Source organism: Bombus vancouverensis, chromosome 8 (genome assembly GCF_051014615.1).
Source record: "Bombus vancouverensis nearcticus chromosome 8, iyBomVanc1_principal, whole genome shotgun sequence".
NCBI lineage: Eukaryota > Metazoa > Arthropoda > Insecta > Hymenoptera > Apidae > Bombus > Bombus vancouverensis.
Window position 1 is genome coordinate 16722964 of NC_134918.1, and position 26258 is coordinate 16749221.

General features: G+C 36.6%; 1 protein-coding gene across 3 annotated transcripts in view; it reads right to left on the minus strand.

The window, feature by feature from the left end:
* mamo (zinc finger protein 628-like) overlaps positions 1–26258 on the minus strand; it is a 120538-nt gene that overhangs the window by 78503 nt on the left and 15777 nt on the right. For 2 of the 3 annotated variants that reach the window (XM_033339643.2, XM_033339646.2), the window contains exons 2-3: positions 5047–6043; positions 3082–3174 (exon numbers count right to left, since the gene is read on the minus strand). In XM_033339643.2, the coding sequence (XP_033195534.1) occupies positions 3082–3174; positions 5047–6018 (1065 nt within the window). In that variant the 5' untranslated portion in view covers positions 6019–6043. Of the gene's footprint in view, positions 1–3081; positions 3175–5046; positions 8452–26258 lie in introns of those variants that run through there. The other variant, XM_076621085.1, reaches the window with a different exon arrangement.

The window sequence follows — 26258 nt, forward strand, 5'->3', positions numbered from 1 at the left end:
ACAGCGTACACAGATACACATATATCGTATATATACATATATGTATGTACGAGCCGCGACTCGCCGGGCTTCAATCGGCGCACGTTCGAAAAAACTCGTGTCTCACTTTCTATCTTTTCTCTTTTTTCCACGCTCTTTCTCTCTCTCTCTTTCTCTCTCTTTCTCTTTCTTTCTCTCTCTCTCTCACACACATTCTCTCCGTTTTTTTCCCGTTGCCTCTTGCGTGTTCTCTTTGCTCTCTCAACTTTTAACTATTTCTGCTTGACTGTATTCTCTCTATCGCCACTAGACCGTTGGTTAAGATATAGAAAAAAAAATGTAGTAGAGAAAAAAAATAAATAAAGAAAGAACAGGCAAGGCTTGTCTTCGCGAGACCACTACTTTGTAAGAAGCGCGTTTTTGGCATGACCGGATGTTACGCGTGTACGCGAGGTTCTCCTCTGTCTTTCCTTCCTCCTCTGTATCATCATGATCATCAACCCCTCTCGTTTTTCTTTTCGGTGGAAAAAAAGAAGTCCCTGAAGGCCTGACGAGAAAATGATAACTCTCGACGGCATGTAAGACGGTAGCACAAGAAGTTGACGCTCATTTTTGTTTGGCACGACGCGCACCCCAGAGATATCATATGTATAATGACATAAGGAAACTGTCTGATTTGTGTGTGTAAAAACAACGTATAAGGAACGTGTTTTATATATACACACGTATATGCGGATTCTTATACGTGTCTATATATGTATAGACGCGTATATGTGTCGTATCTGGGATAGTGGGTGACACATGTACGGGCCAACTGGCAACCCCCACAGCCTCGCTCAAGAACAACAACAGCCCACCCGTCACCCCTCGTCCCTCCTCCGATTTTTCCGTTCTTTTTTTTCATTTTCTTTTTGCGTATCTCTTTTTATCTTTATATTTTCCAAAAATCTTTTTGCTTATACACGATCATTGGTAGTAACCGGGGCCAAGATGGCCACTGCGGCGTAAAAAGGGCTCGCCGCAGCAAAAGGCATTGCACTCAATCCAAAAAAACGACAAATCGAAATACAAATATTACAAAGTAACAAATGGTAATATAATGAATGTCAATATAATTTGTATATGTATAAACGATAGATATATATATGTATACATATATATGTATATCGAACGTGAGAATATATATATGTAACTTGCACATAATATCAGTACATGTATGTAACGATATATATGTATTGCGTAATATATATGTCGTGTATATATATGTATATACATATATATATATATATAAAAATGTAGTAAAAAACAACCATGGCCAAAAACGAAGGTCAACTTCTTGACAGTGAGCTAGCAAGACAGGCTGGCAGGATGGGACGAACAGGAAGAACGTAGTACGTGTTACGCGCCGGTTTTCCTTCGATTTCCAGAGGAAGAAAGAAACGTCCGAAGGTACCGTCACGGATCACGATTTTATCAACGTGATTCGTTTCAGCCCGTCGAACCGTGGAAATCCAATTGGAAGGCAGGATTCACGATTCCAAGGACCATCGGGATGGGGGCAGGTTTCACGGTTTCCAAAGGATCATATGGGTTATTACTCGACTTTCTTTTTCCGTTTTCACGAGAACAGAGAAGAGGCAGGAAAAGTTAGAGCAAGAAGACGTAGAGATACAAGAAGATCGATGGAAAAACAGCGCGCTAAGGAATCGACAGACGCACGAAAATAGCGAAAAGAGAGAGGTTGGACAATCGCGTAAATGGATTAGTTAGAAAAGAACGAGAGGAGCGAGAGAAACAGAGGAATGAAAGAGAAAGACAGACAGAAGACAGGACGTATGCACGGAGCATGGAGAAGTGAATTAGTTTGGAAAAGAAGATAATACGTTCGTCAAAGATAGACGAGCATGCACGATTGATCTCCTTCTGCGCAGCGCGTCTCGACGAAGATCTTTCTTACGGGGCACTTAAGCTAGAACGATCGGCAAGCGGCTAGGTCCAATTTGTCATTACGCTTGTCTCTTTAGTGAGTCTGTTCTTTTCTTTTTTCTTTTTTCTTTTTTTCTTTCTTACTTTAAACGTCCTATCACGTCTATGCAAGATTCTCAAAAAAGGGAACACGAGATATCGTATATGCGTAAAGTCGGGTGTATCGTAACGTAAACCTCGAATCTCAAGTCAACGAAGGATGTACGTGTGTACTTCTGAACTGTTCTTCTCGTGAACGTCGATCGAATTCGAGCTCGATCAGGATCGAACTTTGCGCTCTGGTCAATGAACCGTTAACACTGTCACGTGATGCATCCTTGGAAATCACTAACACAAATACAAAAGTCCCATCGTACTTCAAAGGGGGGGATGAACGGTTTTTTCTTTGTATCGTATTCTTTTTTCTTTTTTTTTTTTTTTTTTTTCGTTATCGAACATCTCCGATCACACTCTACTCTCGGTCAGGACGACTAGCGACTCTGTTAATGACACGATCACTTTCAAAATTAGCGGGGAGAGCAGCAAACAGCAAAGCACTTGGGCACGCATGCAATAGACCCACATGCAAGTGAACTCGAAATATAATGTATGTCTGTCTATCTATCGGCGATGGATAGATAGGCAAACAAAAAATAGATATAAATAGATAGATAGATAAAATGGATCATGTTGAAACGTTGTTCGAGCTAATCGAACGACAAATTCGTCATTGCCCGAACGATCTTACGGACTCTTGTCAACACCAGTGGTGTCGTTAACGAGTAGCACGTAAACGAACGATTCGTCGTAATCTTCGTACGACACAAGATTCATCGAGATCCAACAAATTGTAGACGTTTCTATTTCTCTATTTTTTCTTTTATACTTTATTACTAATATCTTAATATATTTTTCTTTCTTTTTATTTTTTTTTTTTGAAAGATTCGCATCAGCTCATCCACAATCCAATGGTAATGCCGTCGTGTGTATGCGATTGCAGATGAGTCGAGCGCGACCGGCGATACACAACCGGCGATAACCGTAATCGATATATAAATGCAGAGTAAAGAGAAAGTACGAGAATAAAAAGTAGTCAATAAATTGGAATATATAGTACGGAGAAAGAGGGAAACTCACCGGATCTGGTGGGAGTCTGTAATCCGTGGATATTTCGCTGCTCGCACTGCGCTCTTCGGTCGACCTTTCCCAGTCCATCTCTTTTTTTAACGACTGCAAACGAACATCGGGTTCACGTCAAAGTAATAATTGGATAGCTGTCGATGCTATTGGGAAAAGTATGAACTGGCTTGCCTGGGCCAACCGCGCCCCAAATCATTAGCATTTATGTATTGTACTACGTTCTAGAAGAAGCCCGAATACGATTAACTTGATTAATTATTCCAGACAGATAGACAATATTATGTAAACGGGACAAAGTTGTTCGATTGGAAAGCAAGCGGTTAAAAGTGTTTGTATGTACCTCTTGGCTACATTACTTAACGCAGGATAGAAATAACATGTAAGTTAAAAATGTAATGACCGATGTACAGTAGAACCTGCAGTATACGTATACGTCGTTCAAAAACTATATCGATCAAACGTATGAATTAAAAAATGCAAAATATTATTTTTATCCATCTACTTCTTACGAGAAATAATTTCATGGAAGTAGATCATTGATTCTTGAGATACTGGATACTAAGCATCTCGGAGGTAATTGAAAATTGCGAAATTTATGAAAAGAGAAGTTAATTTGTTTGACTTCAGAATGTTTTACACGTATCGCTATCTACTGGATTTTCATTGCTTATTGCTTCGCATGCTAATCAATAACATTCAAAAATACAAAATTTATGGTTTAAAATTTCACGAGTGTCTGTCGTATGAAATAACGTCGAATTTTTAATTCTGAATTCCACTTCTAAATTCGATGATGTTTAATTTGGATCCAGCGTTCAAGTCGGTATCATATACATATCGTAAATGTGCGTGATGTAGACGGTGGACGTGTTAATACACAGTGTGTAATAGCATCAAAGAGGCAACGTATGATACTAACTTTTGAAACGAAACGCAAGATACTTCAAAAGGTGGGAAATGGTCAGAGTGACGCAAAAGTCGCAAAAATGTATTACGTTGAAAGCATTCTCATTCCGTAGCACTTATATATACTATATAAGGTATATGATACTAGAAAAAGAAGTTTTACACAGTTTCAGATACAATTTAACGCGTCAAAAGGTTACCACGATTCAGCAACAGAAAGAACAAAAGTCCTACAAGTAATTAATAAAACATAGATAATTAATAGATCTTATTACACATTCTAGCGACACCGATACTATACCTTTCGATGTATAGAATAATCTCTATAAGGAAAGATAAACATCTCGTTATATAAAAATTCTTTTATCCGACCGACCATGCTTTGTTCGGAAACTGAAGGTTCTACTATACACGTTGTAGAATGTCTGGAAATTAAACGTCTAATGCTTCTACTTAGCGTTATGCAGCTTTCGCGTTAAAAATTTGTTAACAAAATCGATTGCTCCGATCTCGTTTATTTGTAAAATTTGTTGCCAACGAATATTTTCAAATACAACTTCGCACGCGTTGTTTCTTGCGCAATGATACACATTTTCAGTGATGGAATAGAATACACGTACAACGATAAAATACAAAAATGTATCAGACATACAAAATTACAAGTATTACAGTCAAAAGAAAAGACTTCTGCATATACTTCATAATTTCAAATCTATCCACAAAATTTTTCATTTTAAACGAAGAATGATTTGCAGGTAACAAGGATATAATAACTCGTTGTTTGATAAACTATTAAATATTCCTCGGCGATCTACTACTTTCAGAATCTGCACGAATTAAATATCTCTGTGGTCTTCGTATATTTCATAAACCATTAACGTTTTATATTTCTCTTTTTAACACATTCGCTGCGTCTCGATCATAATAGTCGTCCATAGTAACGTAAATATTCCATCAGTTGGTCTCTTTCGTGGCAAATACGTTAAACATTCTGCTCGAATCTTTCAATCCATAAATATGCTATACAGATATAAAGAGAATAAAAATTGTACTCACAAGTGGAACTTGTTGGACCGGGGGTAACCCCGACGGACCCGCGAGAGGCTCTGTACTGTGCGGGGACGGAAGCCGGCTCTGTGGTAAGTTCAACGGTAGCACGCCAGGCGTGCTTCCTGTATTGTTACTTAGACTCATATCCGACGGTCCACTGTGCACCGAGATCGGACTAAGGGAACCCCTCGTTTCTTCTAAACTTGCGGCATCTTCGGAATCCCTCCTAGGTCGATCAAGGGCCAAAGGTCCTGGACAAGGGCTACCGGGTCCGGTGGGCGATGCCGGACAATCCGTCATGTCTACCGCCTCGGTCGACTCGCTGGTGGGTGGTTGGGCTACGTTTTGTTGGGGTTGCTCGCATTCTTTCACTCCTGCCGATGGCAAACCCGTGCCACCGGATGTATTTCCTTCCCTGTCTCTCTCCTTATTGCTCGCTTCCTTTATACTTTCACGTTCACGGTGATGTTCTCGCGATGTCTCGCGTTGTATACCCTCGGATGTGCTCGTGTGTTGTTGTTGTTGCTGCTGTTGTTGTTGCGGTTGCTGCTGCTGTTGTTGCTGTTGTTGCTGCTGCTGCTGTTGTTGCTCGTCCCTCGACGCTACCGCCGCGTTGATGTTCGTCATATCCGCTAGACCCTTCACCTTAAGGCTCTCCGCTGTCTTTAGGAGGGCCGATAGCTGGCAGTACTCGACGTTTACTTCGCCCTTGTACATGAAGTCGACGAGGGTACGTAGCTCGGCGAAACGTACGTCCTTTAGGATGACTATGGGGTGGCGGTTCGGGTGGTCGAGGAATAGGGCCTGGAAATAGCTGGAGCACGCGGAGAGGACTACCTTGTGGGCACGTATCGAAGGTCCCTCCGTGCACGCCAGTGTCACGTCCACCAGCGACTCCGACTCCAGCAGTTGACTGAACACACCCAGCAAGTTGCTCTGATGATTGTTCCACCTCAGGCAGTAATGCTCACTTCCCATGTCTGAACTGCACCCCGCAACCCTGCTGCAGAAGAAACATTTGTACCGGTCCGTGTGTTAACTCTTCGGCTCTTGTTGCGTTCATCTTGAACGTTTCTTTCCCTCTTTCGTTTTTTTTTTCGCTGTTCTTTTTCATCCCTCGTTTCTACTCTTTCTCTCTTTTCATATTTTCTATGCGTGTTTCTTTCATATTTTTTTTTCTTTCCCTCATTTTACGCGTCGCTCGCGTGCTCATTGTCGGCCGCGCTTGTTCACTGCTTCGTTGTTGAAGTTTCCGGGGTTAGTTGCTCGCGCGACACCCGTGTGTTTTCATTCGCATTGGGAACTGCGCGTTCATCAGAGAGAGGTTTCGATCGCTCGGTTAAAAGGAAAGGGAACTGGGCGATCGGCGAAGCTTGGGATAAATTGTACAGTCCGGGTTAATTAGTTAGTCGATCAACATCCACATGTTCTGTTTTTGCGTAGTATTATCGCGTTAAATCCAATATTGATACTTCTGAGTTACGCGAATGCTATTGTTTGAGTCAGGTGATTTAAGTTGAAGCTATTTTATTTCCTATATATTCTACGTTGTACGCGATAAACGCTATTAAAACGAGGTATCGTTCGAACAAATAAGTCAACCCGAATGATCGCGAGTCACCTACGATTCAACGATACCAAACTAGTTGAACAGTATCGATAATTTTACGCAATCACGTAGAGTTAGTTTTTACGTTCCACATAGTCAATTAAGTTCTAATACTTGATTAATTAAAATAGTTCAAAGTAAACGTTAAATTACAACATCTTGGATATCGTTTAACGAAGATGCAAACGGTACTTTGCAAGTTTCGTACCAGGAACGCAAAGAAGTTGGTACGTTGGCGCTCGTGCTTGTGAAAATCAAGCTCGAGCATTGGTGAGTTTCGCGCGATGGTCGACTATAAAACACCCTTCTCGAGGCACCAATCTCTTGGCGAGGTACAAAAACGACTTTGTTCCAAACTCGATTATACGAACTACGCAAACGTGTTTGCAAATTATGAAAACGTTGCGTGAAAAATCCTTACAAATTGTTATAAGAAAAAACGTCAGAAAATTTCTATTTGAGAAATCTGAATGTTGAACGTGTTTGTTGCATTATAAAAAATACTCGAACGCAAATGACAGTTGCTGTTTTACCCCTTCCTACGACTCGTCCAACACTCCTCCTCGCACATCCACCTGCCAAACTAACCCAAAATTCCATCCACTGATTGCCGATGTGTACGCTGCGGGTTTACGACACGATGTTATTACGGAGGGCACAGAGCAGATGCGCGATTTCGCAGCTACGAAGTAATATCCAAGCTTCGACCTCTGGCTTTGTAAACAAAAAAGATGAAAAACGATACATCCAAAATATTTCTAAAAAAGGTAACTTTTGTGCCAAAATATTTCTTCCATCGCATCGATGACAATCGTTTATTCCGTATGTGCGTATCGTATATTTAAAAAAAATGAACGATATCGTTGTATACTTTCTCCTTTACAAACGTTGTTTCGTCCACCGCTGTATAATGTTAAACATACATTACGACCGTTTCTTCAGTGCAAAAGATTAACTGGAGTCACAAATACGTTTAAAAAATTGAAGTTAATTTATCGACTAAATTCTTACATCGTTAGTCATCGATAGCCAACATAGCGCCATTAGCAACCCAACTATCGGTCACCAATGACCCTCGCGATATCCAATTTATTCATCTTCTTCGTCCGTGGAAACATAGAGGATCTGCGTGAAAAATGTAAATTTTATTCCCAATTGCCGAACTTCAAAGCGATCCTAACGTTCGTTAGCCATTCGCATAGTCGCTGATAAAACACCTGTGATCGTGCCAAAACGATCAGGCACCGTTACGCAACACGGCCGATCGTTCCTCCGCCGGTAAATCACGATTTCCTCGCGAAAAAGTACCGTGGACGTCTAAATTGGAATTCCCTGTCCGCATGGTGGAAAAGCGCGTGTAGTCGCGGCACCGTCGCTATCGCAATTTCCTGCGGCATAAATCAGCGTCCGCGGAAGCGCGAAGTACGCGCAGTCGTTCGTTCGTTGGTCGGAGAGGCGTCGCGGGATTTATTCGAACGCGGCGCGCGTTTCTTAACTACGCGCGGTCATCGTTTAATTCTGGCCACGGAACACGCATCCGCGAAAGATGCACGACCGATATCGGCTGACGATACCGCGCGCTCTTATCTTTCGTTATTTCTTGGACGATCGTGAGGCAGTCAGTTTGCTATTTATTCGCTGGCATGTCCAAAGTTTCGTTGAGTTCGTTAAGTTATACGCGTATGCGTATGTATGAGTATATGTATGATTCATGAAAGCATTCAGACACTTGTAGAAACTTTTTATAACACTTATGAAATGTAAAATCTTTTATTTTATGGAATACATTATCCGCGCTGCACGAAACATCTGGTGAAATTTAAAAGAAACTCGCGAATGAATGACTGTCAAAGGTGACTCCGATGAATACGGAGAATTATTTATATAATGGATAGTTGACTGTTCAAATATACTTTTGCGATTTTCAGATTTCTTTCAAACTTCGTCTATACGATCATGATAATTCATGTTACGGTGCTAATGAAATTTCAAAATGTTACCTATAACACGTATAACATGTTCAAATACTTTGGCGAGCCATCGTACACGTTATTTGTATTTAGGTGATACGGAACCGCTTTACCAACGTGAATCTGCTATTTACCGTGATATTCCATTCATCGGAACGAAATATTAGCTGCTGTCCGATCAACGGAACTGGTGTTAATCGAATCCGCCTATCGGAACGTGAACTTGTACTATAACGATGAAAAATTACAATCACATAGTCAGGAGAATCAGTAAACTCTAATTATATGATCTATTTACCCCTCGATAAGTTTAAACAAACTGAGCTTCAGATATGTCTTGGAATTTCTTTAACTATTCGCATGACTCGTGTGTTAATCAGATTATCGTTTACCATCAATTTCTATAATCAATTAACAGAGAGTGAACCTTCTATTCTTCCAAATACAAATACAATACAGCTTATTTTCAACAGAAAATAACAGAGATATAGATAAGAAAATTACAATTATGCCCGAGTGATTGGAAATCTGACTGACGAGATAACGCGTCTTCTTCGTTTAACGAAATAAACTGGAAAGGTTTCAAAATCAAACCGTACATCCGACAGTTAAATTATTTTAAGCCTACCTTGAATTTAGGCAACATAACTAATCTGAACGAGACTTAGAACGCGTGAACACGGTACACGCACGTGTCGCAGCCATGTGCACTTACACGTATGTAATTATCCGCGCCACGAAGCCCGCGTGGACGCGCGTGTTCGCGTGATATATCGGCGGATGGATATGCGCGCGCGATGGCGTGTGCTAGCACCGAGCGATGCTCGCGTGATTCCTCTGGAACCTCTGATAACGCGGCACAACCTCTACGTGATAATACACGGAACGGTGTATCGTAATAACAAAAGAAAAAAAAAAAGAAAATAATATTTTAACGCGTGACAAAATTACCGTGGGATTACCGGTCGTTCGACGTTTGAATAATACGCCGAGAAATGCCTAACGCTTGCGCGTTACTCGACAACAGCCTTGTTATTTGGGCAATGAAACTTTTAATTAAACCGATTTACCAAGCTGCCTTGTATCGCTAGATTATGGAAAACAGCGGCAAGACGTTCATCATCACTGTGATTTTGGAATCGCAACAGAATTTCGTTTATCTGAACTTGGTTCACCGCAGCGAAATCTTAGCGCATGATTAATCGATTAAAGATCAAGTGGGTCGAGGAGAAGACCGTACCGATCGCCTTCGTAAATTTAAAAATCGACGAGGGAAACGACGCGAGGAATACTTTTTTTTCATTTACTGCCAGATTTATAACGACTGCTCTGTAAATAAGCTTGTGGAAATTAATCGGTTGTTCTCTTTCAGAGATCGAGCAATAGTGGCGCATCCAAGTAAGAAAGTTGGGAAAATTGAGAAGGATCGAGTACCTGATATTTCACGAAAGAAATATTAAGCGAATTCCTGGAATTAGCTTTCGTAGTTGCGATATTAAAACGTAGAATTCGATAATGGAATACATCGATTGGAAAGAACGTTGAAAATAAATCATATTTTTTTGATGTTTCGCAGCAAGCTACTCTCGACACCTGTTCGTAATTTCCAGACTTGTTTCAAACTGTCTCGACAGAGTCACGAGAATCGGGTCTCGTTACGGTGCTGGTAAAATTTCAAAATGTTTCGTATATCGTGTAAAGAACAGCCAAAAGAGTTGGAATGCTTTTACGGGCAACTATAGGTGCGTGAATAATTTCTAATAAAATTGTAAATAAAATCTAAAATGTTCAACAGGGAACAGATTTCACGCACTCCAACAACATTTGCAAACTCGCTGGCTATGCGTTCGTCCATGAGCCGCGTGAAAAACCGCGTTGAATATTCTTCGCGTGCTCCGGAAACTTCGGCGCGTTTTAATTAGAGCTTGCGGCTAAATTTGCCCGGCGGCTACTTCGCAAACTTTACCCGCGTGAAATCCGCCAGGAATGCTTACTATACACGCGTGTTGAGTGCCATGGAAGGAGAAAAGAAACGATGACGCCGCTAATTTGAGCACCGGCATCGACTGATACTCAAGGGGTGTACGAGCAAGAAAAATGATTTCATTAAAGTTAAACATCGGCTTTTGCGACTCTATCTCTGCCACCGTGCAGGTATTAAGCGTACTACGACTATCACGGTTATCGTCCATCTAAATATAGCAACATGCTGTAATTACATTGATCATTTTCAGACTATAACATTCGCTAGCACCGGAAACCTTCAAAGTTACGATGAATGTACAGCAACAACGTCATCGTTGAATACCGTGTGATTATTTCATCGAGATGCTCCAGCTTGTGTCAGCGACATGGTAAACAGTGAAACGTTACGCTGAATCATTAATAACCTACTTCCGAGTGAATCTTTTTCGGACAGTTTTTATTTAATAAAAAAATAGATGGTCTTTACATAGTTTGATATGTACTTGCTTTTTTAACTTTATTTACGTTAATTTAATTAATGTCCATAAACTCAAAAATATCGAGATATTTATCGATTTTAAAGCAAGCTCGATAATCGAATCGAAGAGAAGGGATGAGCTCGTTAGAATTTCGAATTAGTACGAGATAACAAATCGAAGTCCATTCGAACTACGATGAAAAATATAAAAATTGATAAACGTAAAGTTATCGGTATGGTACGAACCTTTTTACTTCTCGTCTTAGGATTCATTTTAAAGCAACACATATATATATATGTATGTGTGTGTGTGTGTATATATATATCTTTAACGTTGGTACATTCAAGTAAAAAAAAGTTATCTTTTATTGATAGATAGTAAGTTGTCTTTTGCCAGAAGGTTGGGTAATTATAAAAAATTCATTGCTATTACTCGATTAAATTTATAGTTCGAATTTTGGGGTTGATGATAAATCGAAGTTGTGGGAAAGAGCGTTTTCGAATTCCGTTTAGGGACAGAGTGGATAGCGGTGGTTGGTTAATTATTTTTGCTCCCCTAGTTTGCTAATATGTTGTTCGGAATTAATTATGATGAATACGATAAATTTAGGGCGAGTTTTATGTAATTTAGTGGTAATTAGCAAGTTTTCGATGGCTGAAAGTAATACTTGGTAATGAAGATATTTTGGCAAAATGCAAACGCCCGCGTGTCTTTAAATTTGAAACTAAATGTTAAAATTATTAGCTTTTAATTGAAAGTTACCGATTGCCTGTTTACCGCGTTACTCTTGCATTTTTTAAATAATTAAATTTCTCGAAATTACGAATTTAATTAATACAATCGATAACCGAATATCCTGCGATCAAACGTTACAAAGAATAATAAACCAAACTTTATTAACTATTATTACCAGTTCGGTTTTCATTTAATAACCCGAACTCTGGATGTATAGGAGTGTTGCGTATGTATTTACACGTTCGTAAAGTTTGTTATGAGAAGGTACCTCTGCTAAACATACTTAATAATGGTTGAAGCAATCGCAAGCATTTATAAGAACTTGCAAACTCTAAATTACGACTGGTTCGTAACGATCCCTAAGCTCCGTAATATTTATACTTATACAACGTTCGGTGTGTATGCGAATAGTGTTTAGACTAAACTTATATGACTACACGAATGTCAAGAATGCTATAATTTATGTTTCTTCGCTAACTTTAGCGAGGAATTAAATATGCGATTACAAAGTTTCTAACGATAGCATTTTGTATGACTTGTTATGTTGGTACGATCAAGAAAATAACTCTTCTTAACGAAAATAATTTTCCGCGTGTACCGAATTTTTCTATACTTTAAAATGAAAATTGCACGATACAGTGATACGATGTATAATACGTTTTAAAAATAGTACAGTGCTTCACTTTGTTGCATTTTGTTTTTTATAGAATTTAACATTTGTAATATTTTTTTACATAACGTAACGTTAGATCTATCATGAGTATTCTATAGTTAGTGCGATAAATTCGAGAACAGATCGTTATTTACTTTACTCTAATTTTTAAGACACATGGAATATCTGCTGAGACCCAGTCGTGCATATTAGATGAACATTAGAATATTTTTATAGACAAATTTAATTGGCTTTAATTTAACAAATATCACCAAAATCTATTGTACTTCATAAAAATTAGATAGAAATTAGTATATCGACGGGATACGTGTTGTCAGAATTGGTGATTTTATAGAAACACAGCACCCTGTCGATGGCAACCATATCATCACCATGTTGCGCTGTCTTCGCAGCAAGGAGCTACCAAAGAACACGGTTGTAAAACCATATAATATCGTCGTATATTTCTTGCAAAAATTAATGCTTCGTGAAACGTGAACTCTACTTGATATATTTTAACGTCCTTGACATTGTTCGTACACAGGTTTCAATTCTTTTATTTCTTAAACTCTTAATTCATTTTTCATATTGCAGTTTCTGTTAATTTGTATGTTCCCATGTATTTCTTCGTCCCTCGTTTTCTCCTTCTCATTTTCATCAACACGTCCTAAATTATTGTATCAGGAACGTACTCAGCAACGTAAACTTCATTTTCCACAAATTCGCTCAAAAGACACCTGCAACGAAACAAAGACACGCGAGCCGAGAAGTAAGCTGGATATATAAAAAGCTGTAGCCTTTAATCAGGAGAAGAATATCAGGAACTTGCAGGTTTCTCGCAAATTAAGCGTGCTACGATGCTTCTAGCTGACCTTTGCTTCACGCCCCTCGCTCTATTTCGCAATCTTCCCTTTGCACTTTCTAACGTGCAACTCTTACGAGTCTTATTAAAAAAAGAAGCACACATTTCTCCACGCTTTTTACGTTTATACTATCTGTCAGTTTACGCGTTTGTTTGGACCAAATGCGTAAAGAATTATTATTACGTACTTTTGCCAACCTACAACCGTTTGCGACAAATATCGCTTGTAGTTCAACATGCGACGTATCGATTGAAAAAGAAACGAGTGTGTCATTCTTTTAACAAGACCTTCTCCTCGCCGAAGAATATAATACTTGAAAAGCGTGCGACATTCATCGACGATTTATCCCACGTTTCGATTTTCAAGAAGCATTTCGTTCACAAGAAGACCGAGAAAAACGTAAAATCTTTCCGACGAAAGGAAATCTACTGGTATTGGTAATTTGCAAAATTCCGCTAATAATATCGATTAACTGAATCGTGCACGAGTATATAACCAGCTTTGCTTGGAAATGGTCGAATTTCGCGGACGAAAGAAGACGAGCGCTTCAAGAGAAGACAAGACAAGGAAATTTTCGAAACCAATGCCCATAATTCTCGTTAGCGTTAGGCGGAATTTCATTTTCCTGGAGAACGGCCAGTGGCTACGGTGGTTTCGATCAAAGGCGTTTCTTCGTCGGACTTTTCCCGCGGCTTTTGTACGTACATCGCGTTACATAAGCCCGGCACCGTGTGCATGTCTCCGTTATTTATGTCATTTCAGAGGTTTTCTTTGGGTCAATCCGTTTAGAACGGCGCTCACGCACGCGTGTCCCGACGCCGGGACTGTGACTAAACCGTGCAATCGGTTTAATGTTAAACAGTTCGCCGGCTAGCTACGCAATTAGATTATGCGCGCACGATAAACGGCTGCGAGCCGCTCTTCCTGCTCGCGAATCTGCTTTCACGAAGCGCGCACGCGCGCGCGAGGAAGAGAGACTTTTCGCGAGACCGGCCACGCGATCGGCTCGTCAGCTGCGCTCGATGGCGCTTCGCCTCGCCGCGGGTACCCTAATCCCTCTGCCGGTTTATGGTCGTTCAGCTTTAGCAAATTTCACGCAAGCTTCGTACGTGTATTGGGCTATTCGCAAAGTTCGCGGAGGAATTTAACCATTCGCGGCTTATTTCAGGAAGCGGTGTCGATTGTGCGATGCTTGGGACCAGATATCCCGCGTATCTTTCTGCCAAAGCCGAATTTGCGTTGTTTCACTTTGGAGAAGCACGGTGAATGCTGCTTTCATCTTTGATTTATCCGCGTACGAAGAACGAAAGTGGCATTCATCCGCCGTGCTCCTCCAAAGTGAAACAGCGCAAATTCGGTAATTTGGTAAAAAGATGCGCAAGATATCTCGTCTCAAGCGTCGCACAATCGACACCGCTTCCTACGACATCTCGTCTACGATACGAATGAGACAAGAATGAAAGCAGCGTTCATTCGCCGTTCTCCTCCAAAGCGACACAGTGTAAATTCGGGTTAAGACGCGTAATGTTTCAGTGGCTCGCGAGAGTATTCGAACAGACCTAGAAAATTGTTACGTACATATCGTACAAAATATCTTAAAATCTCGTTGGCGTCGTAACGAAGCTCAACTATATTTACGTGTATGGATAAAATTTAAAGCTGATCTGAAAATGGGTAGTGAAAGTTGCTGGATGTTTAGTGGAGGCATGTACTTCGTGAAGATCACCGAAGTATTTGAGCAGTCAATTATTCGCAATATTAATAAGCCACGATACGTAGCGAGACTACTTTTAGCGCTAATTGCGTGTTCCAGACTATTGTTTGGGTTGTATGCTAATTTCTAACCACGCGTATGTGTGCAATAACTTCTTGTCCTGCAACTTCATATTCTGGTCTCGTTACGAATTTAAATATGATAATTCGTTTTTGAAGAAAAATAAAAAGGCACACTGGAGATAGGTGATGCGCAGACGTAAAAATAGTTACTTCCTGTAATTGGCGAATTGTTTCATTAATTGTATATTATGCATTTGTTTGTTTTGTATTGTTTCATCTACGATAAGTTGGAACTTTGGTTTACACATTTAGATAATTGATAATTAAGGGATAAATTTCTCGTAATTGTCGTTGGATAATCCATGATTGAATTATTTGGACAATCGAAGCATCTCTAATATTCAATGCCCTACGTAAATTTAGCAAAGTTAAACATATACTACTTAAATTAATTAGACGATCGCTCGACAATGAAATGTTCATGTTAGTCAATAACAGAGAAATTATAAAGTACGGTAGATTTTCAATTTATTTGTCAATAATTAATTTAAAAATAATAACACGCAATGCTGTTCTTTGAAAATTAACAGCCGCGGCAAATTTTCGGAATACGCTTCTTATAAATCGATTAACTCCATTATACTTTCGAGATAAAACATGTAAATGATGATTCAAAGTTAATGAAAACTAACACAGTGGAATTTTGTATAATTTATTAATAATTCCAATTGCACCGATAGTTATGAGCAAATAATAAAAGTACCGTGCGATATTTAAGTACTAACGTAACAATATAGCACTTTATAACGTATAATGGAGGATAAGAAACTACTTGCGAATCATTTATGACAATTATATCATTTTTACATTATTCTGTTTTTATTCTGCAACGTTATGACAAATCTGTTCCAATTGCATATTTTTCACTTCTTTTGCGTCATTAGGTGAACGTTATTGCTTCGAAAAGGAATTAATTAAATGTAATTATCACCGATGTTTACAGGGAAATAATTAAAATTCCACGAGTTGTGAAACCAAAACAAAAGATTCATCGATTCGTCGATTTGATGTGAAATATGTATTTCATGTTGGTAATTTCGTAGATTTACTAAATTGCAAAGTGAAATGAAATGAAGTGAAAGGTGTTGAAGTATAAAATTGGAAAGTGTAACAATGGGTTACAAAAGCGAACAGCTAAGAGAAAAGTATAACTTTTAGATTGCTATAAAAAGAAAGTACAAGAGTTTAAGGAGGTCTAAACTTTTTTACGAGTTCCTTAAGATTCCAGTAAGCACATATTTTATTGTAGTACGCAGTTTGAGGATTTTTTATTTCACAAATAAGAATTTCACCTTTACTCGTCGAATATTTAATCGTAATATAGTCGATGTCTTCTATGTTAATAAAGATACGAACAAAATTAATCAAAATACGCAAAGTTTCATAATCTAAATAAACAATTTTCGGCGATTCTATTCGCTGGATATAAATGGAATATAAATTTGTCTAATTTGTATCAAACAACTAGGAATTCTTTGTAGGTAATTTATCATTTATAATCCATATTAATAAATTTATAATTTATAATTTTTTATCTAAATTATAAAATACGATGGTGATTTCATAATTTCTTTAAATTCGATCATTACGAAGATAAATATTTCAAAAACGTGTAACGTAACTACGAATTACTAACGAAAAAAATAACTCAACTGCCGAGAAAGATAGAAATTAATTTCATGAATAAAACAGTAATGAAATTAAATTAGTTTCCAGTAACTATAGATTAAGCATATAATAGTTCCATTCAAGTAATATCAAGATTTTTCCACGACCATTTGTATTTCATTAATATATATAAATAAGGAGAAAGATAACGCAATAGATAATATTGATTAATATTAATGTTGGTAGATAATCTACATAGATAATGAAAACCTATATAAACGCGGTATCATCGTCTTTAATCATCAAAGTGTATCGTCGAAATGAAGTACCGACGATATTTATAATTAACGAACCGAACTAACATTTCGATATTCTATTTTCAACGGTGTAATACCTAAAATTATTGCTACGATATCGATATATAGGATACGATGAAAATCTCAAATAACAAAAACACATTATCTACTATAAATAATCTTCAACATGCGTAAAGTGTATTTTGAAATTTTTCCAATATTAATTACAGATCGACGCTTTTTTATAAACCAAAAATGTTTGTACAATTGCCAAAGATCGAAATATTCAAACTCGTAATATTAAACGATAAATTTTGACAATTCGATACGAACATTACTGTAAGTAAAATCCTTACTATCAATTAAACCAATTTTTTTTTTTTATTAAACAATCGATTTGTTGAAACACGGTAAAAAGAGCGTTTGTCGAATAACGAAGCAGTGATATTATAAAACGTACGATGTTGGTATTTTAATTGCAAATGTTCAAATAGCGTGGTTTGTTACGCACGAAATGAAGGGAATGTAAAGAGGCACGTTGTCAGTTTGAGATTTGGCTCACGCAGCCAATGATATACATAAGTACTCAATTACAAGCAATAAGAGATAAGATGCGACACGCCAACTATATTTTAACATTATGTCTCGATTTGGCATCTATTTCTATCTATTATAAACATTTTACGTTATATAGATCGCTGCTTAGATTGCGTCTATCCACTTCACACACCAAAGTATACGACACGATAGTACGTAAGTAGTTCGCTTCGAAGAAAAGTTTGAAAGTCACGATTAACCACACGATACAAAATGCTATCGTTGCTATCGATACAGAATACAGGCATATTTTCTAATCTTTTGGAGAAACTTCTCCAACAAATTCGATACTGAAAGGTCGATGACGATAGAGCTGTTTCAACGTGGACGTACAAAACTATCATAGCGGGTTTATCAGATATTCTATACAATGGCTACAAAAGGTATTTGTACACCGCTGTATTCATGACTGCATTCACATATTAATCAATTATGTCCAAGTATATCGAATTTCGTGTTACGTAATGGTATTTGCGTATGATTATCAAAATACGATATACCATAGAAACGAAATGTAGAATCCGATAAAAAGACACGTCACTGAGAAACGATTTTGAAAAAAGAGAAATTTCTCACGCTATTTATGATTTCATCGATCCTATTAATTCAATTTTCAAAAGTTATACGCGTCTGATAACGATAATATCATTGATCTGTTGAAATAATTTCGCTATTTTAAATAGCTGTACTTAAGCATTTCGAAAAGAAACACACTAATCCTTTATGTTGCTACATATTATATATTTAACGTGATTTTGAACGTCAATAATAAGATTACCTTTGTTCGTTAAAAGAAGTATTTAATAACGTAATGAAGACACATAGTAGTGCACCGACGCGCATATACGAGAACAGGCGAAATTGTTGGCCGACTAAAAAGAAGTATTAACGCAATAACGGTGAAGCAAGTTAAACTGTTAAGTTATCAACTTAACACGCCGTAACGGTGGCGTACAAATAAATTCTTAATACAAAACGAGTCACACCTCGTTCCGTTGGCGCGGATTTACATATATATGCTCGCAAAGGACGGTTTTTTAAAAAGTTGCAGAATTCCGGGGGGGAAATAGAACGATAAAAAATTCGCATCCGCGTGAAAGACCAAACAGTGTATGGTGTAAAATTGCTCGGCACGCTTTTTATACGTCACTGAAAGTTAAACTTGGCTTAATTGCCCCTTTTCATACCGCGCGATCGCGAAAGTGTTTCGCTCGACATCGAAACATTTACAGTTTATTGTTATTTTTATAACCGTTTCCATTTAACTTTTTATTCGAATGTAATTCAACGATTCACACATCCACAACGCTCCCACCACCAGCACCGGTTAGAACACGGGCCGAAGCGATATTTTTCGCCCGATTTTCACGACGCGGCATGTTGAAATTCACGCTTGTTCACGCAACGCACGCAAACACAGTCCGGTTAAAATATCGTGAAAGATAATTCTATTTTTCATATGGTGCGATGCACCGTACCAAACGTTACCATGTTAATGCGCTATCTGTTTTTCGTAACATTTCTTGCGGCCGCAGCTACTGTAAATTTTTCTGCCCGAGAAAAACATTAACGTGCTCCTTATCAGCAATGGCTATCGAATCGTTTTAAATATTATTTCCTTTCTTTTTCTCTGCTGTTACTCGCGGAAGTTTTTCCATCGCTCAAAAGATTTATGTATTCCCTCTGAGAAGGATAACGTAGATATTTCAGATTCTTCGTAATTTATTCTTTGGTAAATATGAGAAGTTTATGCTAGGTACATATTAGCTCTTAGTGTTTTCCTCATATATTTGAAAAATCTATTCACGATATTATGTCGTATATAAAAGAAAAAGGAAAACTTTGTCCCGGTCTATTATTTTTTTTTTCACAAATTTATCTATTTATCTATCTTTTTTCTTCTATATATGACATAATATCGTGAATAGATTTGTCGAATTTGTATAATTTTATAATTTGTTAACATCATTACTATCGCGTTACAGATCACCGTTCATTCATTTAGATGATTTAAAAAATTCGTATAATTAAAAAAGAATTGAAAAAAACGCAAAAGCTACGATAAATCTAAAAAATCCATTTAGATCAACATAGCAGGAATTTTATCTGTTTTTCTTTCCATTTTCCTTTTCTATAAAGGTTCCAATCTTCGTATCCATAATGACTCGTGTCGCAAAAAAAGTTTTTTAACTTCTTAGAAACGTGAAATCGAACGACAAGCATTTTCATTTTCTCATTTCTCACCCCGATCAGACGAATCAACTTGGCGAGGTGAAAATAGAGGATTTACCCTTTCAAATGATCACGAACGGATGACTAAAGCACCACCTATTTCCACAAAATCATAAAAGTCAAAAGATCGATAATTTTTCGACAAAACTTTGGTGGTTTTTTTTTATTGTCGAGTACGTAAAGAAGTAAAACAATGTTCGATTGATTTACATTGTTACATAAGCACTGATGCTGATAAAAATTGAGAAATTGACATTTGACCTTGATAAACGACGAGACCGAAATAAAAGAATTTTAAAAATTTTTACTGTATGAAAAATATTGTATCTCGGTATTAAAAAGAAAAAAGAATACGCTTCATCCAATTCCGTTCGATCTTCGAATTTGTTAACAATCGTACAATTTCATATTCAATTAATGTCTTTATTTCTAAATATAATTATATAAGAACAGAGCAATATACCTTCTAATATACTTTTTTTTTATTAACGAAACTCGTATATAAATATACTACTTATTGCTGTTCACAGATTCGTTTTAGTATAAGACATATATAAAAAGAAGAGTGTATTTTGCACACGAAATGCGTTAGCAAATAATCTTTTAATAAATGGATAAGAATATTTATGTTTCGATATCGAGGTGAAATAGTCTTCTGTGTTTAACTCTTTCACAGTGCAATAAAATGAAGAGAAATATAGAACAAACGAGATAAAAAATATTTGTTTTCTTGTCAACATTTTTTTGGATTCTTTATTACAGATACTATAAAGTTTGTAATTTTAGCTGTTGATGTGTAATAAATTCCTATGTTATGTATACTACATTTTGAGATAAAACGTTTACGGTACTATACATACACATTACACGACTGGTCTCTCTTAAGAAACTACTTTGCGAAAAAGTTAAGGAATATAACAAAAATGCACGTGACAGTTATACAAGAAGAAAATAGAGAAATCTCTATTGCAAAACTTCCTCGCATAATTGAACTGATACTGTGATACAGTGAAATTTTACAAGTCACAAGTCGTAAATTATAAATTACCAGTAGCAATGAATTTGCTTGTGATGCATATAACAGGAACAAATTCGATGATGAAGCAAATGAAATTTGACAAATTACAAGTTATTTGATTCCTTTATTTACCTTAAAATTAAAAAATTATAAGAAGATTATTATAAGAAATCCATAAGCTTCAATTCGTAACCTATCTATTTACTAGTATTATTAATTGATAAATTATTATACGACAGATAATAAAGTTACTTTATAGACAATAAAGTGACTTTATGGGCGAACGATAAAATGTCATAATAGACGAAAAATGTTGTTCGAGTCGTTATAGAAATTTCAATACCTTTTACTATTAAAATTTCCATTATTGGAAATTATTCAATTACTCGTCCTACACAAATCGATATCGATTCATCTAACCTTTTGCAAAATTCTGCTCCACAGCTGAGAGAACGATTTGATAGCAATCTGGTTGCCATTTTAACGACGTTTAGAAACATCAACGTCAATCGATATTGAAATATCTATAATCCAATCGCACGTACAACAAATTAAACAAATTCAACGATTCAGCACGAGATCAAATATATGATGGTAATAAAAAAGAAGGACTAATAAAAGTTTACCAACGTACATATCTACCTGCACCTTTAACAAACACACACGCCAGTAATATAATATATACTTACAGCTACTATAAAAAGTATTGGCACATACTCCTACTTTACAATGAAGTGTTTTTGTATCGGCTTCTATATTTCATAATATCAAATGATAGTCTAGCTACGTTCTTCGTTTAATTCCTCTAGAGTTGATCTAATAAAGAATCTAAGAAAACACACGCTGTATCCACGAGTATCGGATAGTTTATAAGCCAGATATTGACGCATGTTCTTAAGTATATCGTTTTCTTAAGACGAATGTAATTTCCAAATTTAAGCTTTTTACAATTGGCGCTTAAAATGTCACGCACCAAAGTGAGACATAATAAAGTTGCAACGTAAGAACTTTATGTAAACACTAACGTAAAGTCATATAATTCATTACGAGGAATATTTTGGAAGTTTAATAAATAGAAAAAAAGAACGCCATAATAATAATCGTATGAAAGTTCCATTAAATGATACGAAGTTTAATAAGCTTAGACGTAATTAGCTAATATGTAAATGCTGTGATAAATACAACGGTGTATCGATACGTTCTGTAGCCATTGTACACTGAATGGTGCGTAGTATGATCAATCCCGGCCTCGAAATAGTTACCAACAAACTACGATTTCAGGGAACGGAATTCAAACCGTGCGGTATCAATTAACGAAATAATTCTCCTAAATTCGACGCTTCGTTTCGATGTTCCGCAGCGATCGTTTCGCATCGACTCGTCGCGATTACCCACGTTTACGCGATACTAAACTGGCGTCATAACGCACGCGTAAATCTCCGTAAGTATCTGCCCCACGATTTTCTGCGTTACCTACGATCGTGGATATATCAATCAACGAAAGAAATAAAAAAGAAGGGAAAGAAGGTAAAAGATCAATCTTACCCAGGATTGAAATAACACTATTAGTAGAATTTCGTGAGAAAATCAATCGATCGATCGACCAATTTTCTTAAGCGAAATTTCATAATATCGGAACGAATAAAATTTTGTATGTAAATTTATATGATTTTACTCCAAGTATTCGTTTATAATAATTAACATTTATTATTACTCGACATCCAACGATCTTCTCGAAATCCAAACAGAATACACAGGGAAATATTTTCTTCGACAGCCAGAATACCATCTTTGATCAACGAATTCGTTGAAATTAATTACAATAATCGAGCAATTAAACGATAGATTAAATTATCAAATGAGTCGGATAATCGAGATAATACGTAATATCTTATTCCTGTCCGTGCTGTTTAACGTGAAAAATTATACTTTACCGTAGAAAGTAATGGCTTTTTTCTTTCCCCCTTTTATTACTTTCTTCCTTTCTTTCTTTCTTTGCAGTTTGTCGAGCTACAAAAGCCGACGGAGACCGTTCTCCAAAGGAGAAGCTGTAAACATTGCGCGGTGACGCTAATGAAATTAAATATGACGAAATAATTTTCGTTTTATTAACCCTTTTAAGCGCAGCATTTATAAGTGTACATCTTATATGCCCGTTGCAAGCACATAACGCGAGTAATTAATTGGTGGGAACTGTATTCCAAAATCTGCGTTTCTCGTTAATTTTTAACGATCGTATTAGTACATCGTTAACTTCGTGTATGTTAGTACCATGTAATAATAAAAATTTACATAAATTACACCAGCCCAAGACTCGAATAACACTGCTAATTAATAACTGAATCGTTATTTCACTGGAAAGATGTCTTCGATATATATATATATATATATATATACGTACTACAAGTAAAAGTTGTTCCAACACGAAATAAAACGTAACCTACCTAATAGCTTTGTTAACTGATTTCGTTTTATAAGGTTTTAAGCGTGTTTATTAATTTCCTAATAAACGTAATGTTTATACGCTACAAATGGTAAGACTAGTCCTTTGCCTGTTCATTGAAATAAGATAAATAATAGATCGAGATAATTTTTACAAGTAGAATAAAATATGAAAAGACGATTGAAACCTTTACCTTTCGTAATGAAAATTACGTAATGTTATTCCAAATTCTTTTTTATTATTTGTCATCGCATATCTTTATGTTCTAGAGTTCAAAAGTATATCAATTTTAAAATGGAATAAAAAAATTTATCAAAGTAATGGATGAGTGAAGAACAGTTACGATAATTAATAATTTTAAAAGTCTAATCGAAGAATAACTGTTCCATTATCCAAAATGCACAAATAATCGTTTATTCTACTTGTTTTTAATGTCGTAACAAGTTGTAAGTAAGAAGAGAGAAAAGTCAGAAAGTGTGGAAATTATTGCGTAAAATTTGCAAGAAGGTAGAATTGATTGCGATAGGATGAAAAATTTTGCCTATGGTAAACATCCATCTGTTCCTCGGATACATCATGATCCTTATCGATCAAAAGTGACTTGATCAAATCACAGCCAACTAGAGGCATTAAAAAATACGTGGCTCGTTTATCCGCGTCGTGTTTTTCAGGCGAAATTACACGAAAGCGTGTCCGCGTTAACGCGCCTATCAATTTCCCCTCGGCAACTTAATTATCCGTTAATTGCAAACTTAAAATCACCGATAAAATATATCACACGTCGGAGATAAATCACCGCGATATTTATGAGTGTACAATTACCAGGCTTAGCGTAAAACTATCTTGCGATTTTCAGAAAGGATCGCATATTAGTAGACATTAAACGAATCGGTCGGTTCGTTTGACGATTTAAAAATCGAAAAGATATTTTCCCTAACAATTTCCTAATTAATTTTCTAAATTTTCTAAGTTATTAATTTAAAGAAAAAAGATTGTTTTTCTGTTTTTTAGTCACCTCAAACAGCTTCAAAAGCCTCTTAGAAGTTGAATTAATCAAATCCATTGTTCGCCACTTTCTTATTTTCTTAAGGAACAAATGAATTGTTTCCTTTAGATCCTTCGTGCCAAAAATATGACACAACTAATGGTAAATCCTAGAGCATATTTAAAGAAACAACGCGTGTAACTACTTTTTGTCATATTCTGCAATTTTTACCACGCTTAAATATTCAATTCAGAATAAAGCGATAACGATTTATTCGTCAGTGAACGTTCTTAATTTATGTAAAACAGGTACAGATATATTCAAGAGAAATATGAGAAAGAGAAGGATCGGGTATTTCTAGCGTTAAACGCGACTACAAATGACTTTACGGGCCACAACAATTTTAATACTTCAACCGATAGCTCAAACATGCGATCGATAAAATTATTCGAAAATTAAAGGTTTATTAATGCGCTACACGTAAATTTATCCCGAAGAGTCGCGAAGCTGAAGTTAATTAACACGCGTGCATCGCTCCTGTTCAATGCATCATTCGTTCATGACTTTGGTGCATCGTTATTTCGAGCAGCGAAATAATGGCGACAAAAGCCAACCGAACAGCTGTTGGTTTTTCTCGTACACTTGTAAGCGTTTAGAAAGCAACGGGTAATTATAGATTGTAAAATGTTCCATTCGAGAATTATGGATATTCATACAAATTCTAATTATCATAAATTTTTATAGTCACAGAAATGGAACCTGAATAGAACTCTGTAATCTGTTTGTACCTTTTTCAATTTGATTGTTTTTATTATCTATTTGTTACTATCAGTACAATACTACTATTACTATTAGTAAAACCTGCTAGCACACTATTTGTATTACTATTGTTATCAAACACTTTACATCGTTAAAAATACCGATTACGTTTCTTAAAAATAGAAAGATACAACAGATATACTATTTATAATCTATTATATTACCTTTTATTATATTATTCTTTTGAATCGACTTCTTGATAGAACATTATGTTCAACAATGCTATCTCGGTTTCCCCAGTTCACTGTGCTTTTCTTAGATATTTTGAACGAGAATAAATCATCGATCGATGCGTGTTAATAAACTAACACACACGAGACTAGTTACCACGGGACTGTTTTCCAGCGGAACACGAGCAACATGGACCATCGGTCTCGATTTTTCAAAATTATCCCCTGATGATGTCACAGAACGCGACGTGAGATAGACGAAATTCCGTATCGTCGTAGTGCGTCAAGGCGCGAATCAAACGATTTCGCGAACGTAACGAGACCCTGATAGAAAGGATTGCATGGCATATTCTGCAACGTCATTTGTGTATTTCCAAGAATTCTCCTGCTTTTAACTTCACTTTGCGTACTTTATCGTGCACGCTGCATCTCTCGGTGATGAGAACTCGACCATTACGTTCTACGTTTTACTTTAAGAAAGCAGACAGAATCAGTTCTCGGTCTTCAAGCCATACCACGGTGGACAAAAACGCAACGACATTTATAATTCTACTTTTGATTCAGGTATTTTTAAATCTTCTATCTTTGACGTATTGCCATCGAGATTTAAGCATTGGTGAACAACAATGCAAACAAAAACCATAAAATACGATATAAAATATAAATTATAAGCGACACCATATAGCATATACAACAAAGTTACTAATATTCGAAGCTTGTTTAATTATGTCGTTTATTTTATTCGATTCCAGCCCACTGTATGACTTAGGTAGGTGCTTTTGCGCTTGAATCTTTCACTTCGATTCTCTCGAAACATTAGGAATCTTTTTGTTCGTTGGAATAACGAGAGAGGTAGAAAAACTGGAGAAACACAGCAGGGTTAAAAGAAACGTTATTAAAAAAAGGAAAGAACGCGTTTGAACGTAACGATGAATCAATTG